General features: G+C 43.0%; 1 protein-coding gene across 1 annotated transcript in view; it reads right to left on the reverse strand.

Annotated features, from left to right (window-relative positions):
* LOC105908148 (calcium-binding protein 2-like) overlaps positions 1-2,618 on the reverse strand; it is a 13,411-nt gene extending 10,793 nt beyond the window's left edge. The window contains exons 1-2 of the mRNA XM_031587472.2: positions 2,485-2,618; positions 742-1,029 (exon numbers count right to left, since the gene is read on the reverse strand). Of these exons, the coding sequence (XP_031443332.1) occupies positions 742-1,029; positions 2,485-2,571 (375 nt within the window). The 5' untranslated portion in view covers positions 2,572-2,618. The remainder of the gene's footprint in view (positions 1-741; positions 1,030-2,484) is intronic.
* Between the last annotated feature and the right edge of the window lie 275 nt (positions 2,619-2,893).

The raw sequence follows: 2,893 nt of genomic DNA on the forward strand, positions 1-2,893 counted from the left end.
TGGAAGGGACAGATGTATTGTGCTCTAATGCGGTGTTTTTAAAGGGGATCTATTGTGTGCGGCTAGGAGTATAAATAGTTAAACACCTCCAGGAACTGCGTTAGATAATGAGCGCCTCACAACATTTCATCAAGGCTTTAGGAAATGAAAACGATGCCTAGAGGATTTATGTGCTTACGGGCGGATCAGCCCATAATGAAGTTTTGGCCAAGTTACCCATGATGTAAGGGGCTCCTGCTATCACTGGCACTGGGGGGGGGGGGGGGGGGGGGGTGGAATGTTCTGGCATCGTTTTTTGGGGGGGGTGGATGTTCTGGCCAACTCCGAGACATTAATTTAACTTTCCCAGACGTGTCACAGATCCGCACCTGCAAAGCTGTGGCCTGGGCATGTCAAGCCTCCAGGGAATACAATAAGCGCCTAGTTGATGTCATTCATGAATTCTTAATGGAAGAAGTACATTTAGTTGGAGAATTGCTGTTTCTTACATATTCCATAGCTCAGTTTGTTTGAACACTAGGTGTAACACATTAGGCACATTTTAATGTATATGTACACATAAAAATAATAATAATAATAATAATAATGTTTACATATGAAAATGAACACATTATTTACAGTGGACCACTGTTTTGACTGATCATTGACTGTCTACTATCCAATAATGAACAAGACTGTCTACCACGGTTATATTACGTGCTTTCCCAGAATAAGGCAGGCGATGTGAAATCCAACACTCACCTGGCCAAAAACAGAGTCCACGATGGGCCCCAGGTCTGATCGATCCGGCTCGCCCTGCTCCTCGGGTTGTCCCCCCTCGTCTTGCATTGTCTCTTCCTCTTCCTCTTCTTCTAGCTCCTCTGCTTCTTCTTCTTCTTCTTCCTCGCTGTCTTCGTCTCTCTGTCTCTGGACGGGGAACACTTGGTTCAGTCTTCTCTCTCGCGGCGTAATGAACGCGTCAATGGCCGCTGTGCCCTCAGACGCCCGTCTTCTCTGCCTCTGAACTTTTCTCTTGATGGCAGCTTGGACCTATGAGAGGGAGCGAGAGCGAGTGGCAGAGAGAGGGAGACAGAAAGCGAGAGAGAGAGCGAGAAAGAGAGAGGGAGAGCGGGGGAGAGAGAGAGAGAGAGAGAGAGAGGGCAAGTTGGCTTGGTCAAAGTTCTCAGAGAAAAATGTGTCTGCCTACTACAAACAGGTGTTCTGAGTATTTTAACCATGGTTTAAAATGTGGTTGACATTGATTAGGTTAACTTAACATAACTTAAAGGGAAAGTTTTGTTTATTTGATAAATTCTTCTCACACCTGAGTGGAAAATCACTGGTGGAATGTTGCAAGGTGGCTTCACATTTACTGAGGCTGAGAATAATGGCTTTAGTTAGTTAGTTAGTTAGTTAGTTAGTTTAGTCCTCTCAAGACACTTTAGTTAGGCTTGCTCTGCGATCACAACACAGTCCTCTCAAGACACTTTTTGACAGAAATTATTGGATATTCTCGGATGCAAGGAGAGACAGACAGTTAATCTTGTCAAAATGAGAGCAGGAGGTTCTTGTAAAAGTCCATTTTTTATAAATCCCAATTATAATTTGAGGTGTGCAATTGAATGGCGTAGCCAAGATCGATCATTCCTGGTCACTGTTGTTAGCAAATGATGACAAAGTTAGTTTTCAGACTGTTATGTGTAGTACAGAAAGATGAAAGAGATAAATATAATTTTTCCTTCTGGTCAAATACTTTATTCTGTGACATTGTTGTGAATTCAAATTTTGAGTGGCACTGCAAATCTCACAATAAAATGATTATTTGTAACACAGTAACTTAAACTAGTTAATATATATATAATATATAATAATAATATATAATATACACAGTAACTTAAACTAGATAAGTCATATCAATGCCCCTTTGATTTGCATGGAAACTTTTTTTTGCAAATGTGTGAAGTTAATCTAATGCGGTGTGCTAAATTCAGACACACATGTTAACTATCATTTGAGCATTTGTAAGCATTTACAGACATCTCCCAGAAACTCCCTCTGCAGCCTAAAAGAATACATTACAGAAAAGTGAACTTCATCATTGAATACATGGTTCCAAACACCTGTTTGATACATCTGTGCCTTTCTCTCCTCTCTCACACACACACACACACACACACAAACACATGTGTGCACGCACACAGACCAATACCTGTGCATCTTCATTACGACATATTACCACTCATAACCCTTTTATCTTCATCCAAAAATCCCATATACATTTTCAAAGAATACCCGGAGAAAAATACACACACACACACACACACACACACACACACACACACACACACACACACACACACACACACACAAACACACAGACCTCCCCAATTATTGAAAGAATGCCCACCTGTTTCTATCCATGCATTCATACACTCTGAGTTGAGCTCATTTAGTCGTGACAAACACAAACAGAAACATGTGCGTAGACACGCAAACACACTCCACCTGTTTAGCGGATTTCTCCTGCGGAGCACTTATCCCCGATGCGCTGCCTCCTGCACCGCCGTTTCCCTCGCGAATGAGCATGAACATCCTGCCGCGCTCTCTGGCACGCGCTCCCTCTCTCGCTGTAAGCTTACCCCTCTCTCCCCCCCCTCCCGCCTGCCTCCCCCCTGCACTGCTTCTCCAACTCTTCACCCCTCCGCCGCTGAAGGCCCCCTGAAATCTGTTTTCCTCCTCTCCCTATTTTCAGGATTCTTAAACTCTCTAACTTTTAACTCTTTTACAGAAAGTTCAACTTTGACCCCTGGGTTAATTCTAGTTGTTCACCGAAGGTCACACATCAGATGTGGTATCTCAGAAAAACGTTCTTGGTGATTTCTTGGATCTTCTGTCCCTCATCATCTTCCGCTCT

Source organism: Clupea harengus, chromosome 20 (genome assembly GCF_900700415.2).
Source record: "Clupea harengus chromosome 20, Ch_v2.0.2, whole genome shotgun sequence".
NCBI lineage: Eukaryota > Metazoa > Chordata > Actinopteri > Clupeiformes > Clupeidae > Clupea > Clupea harengus.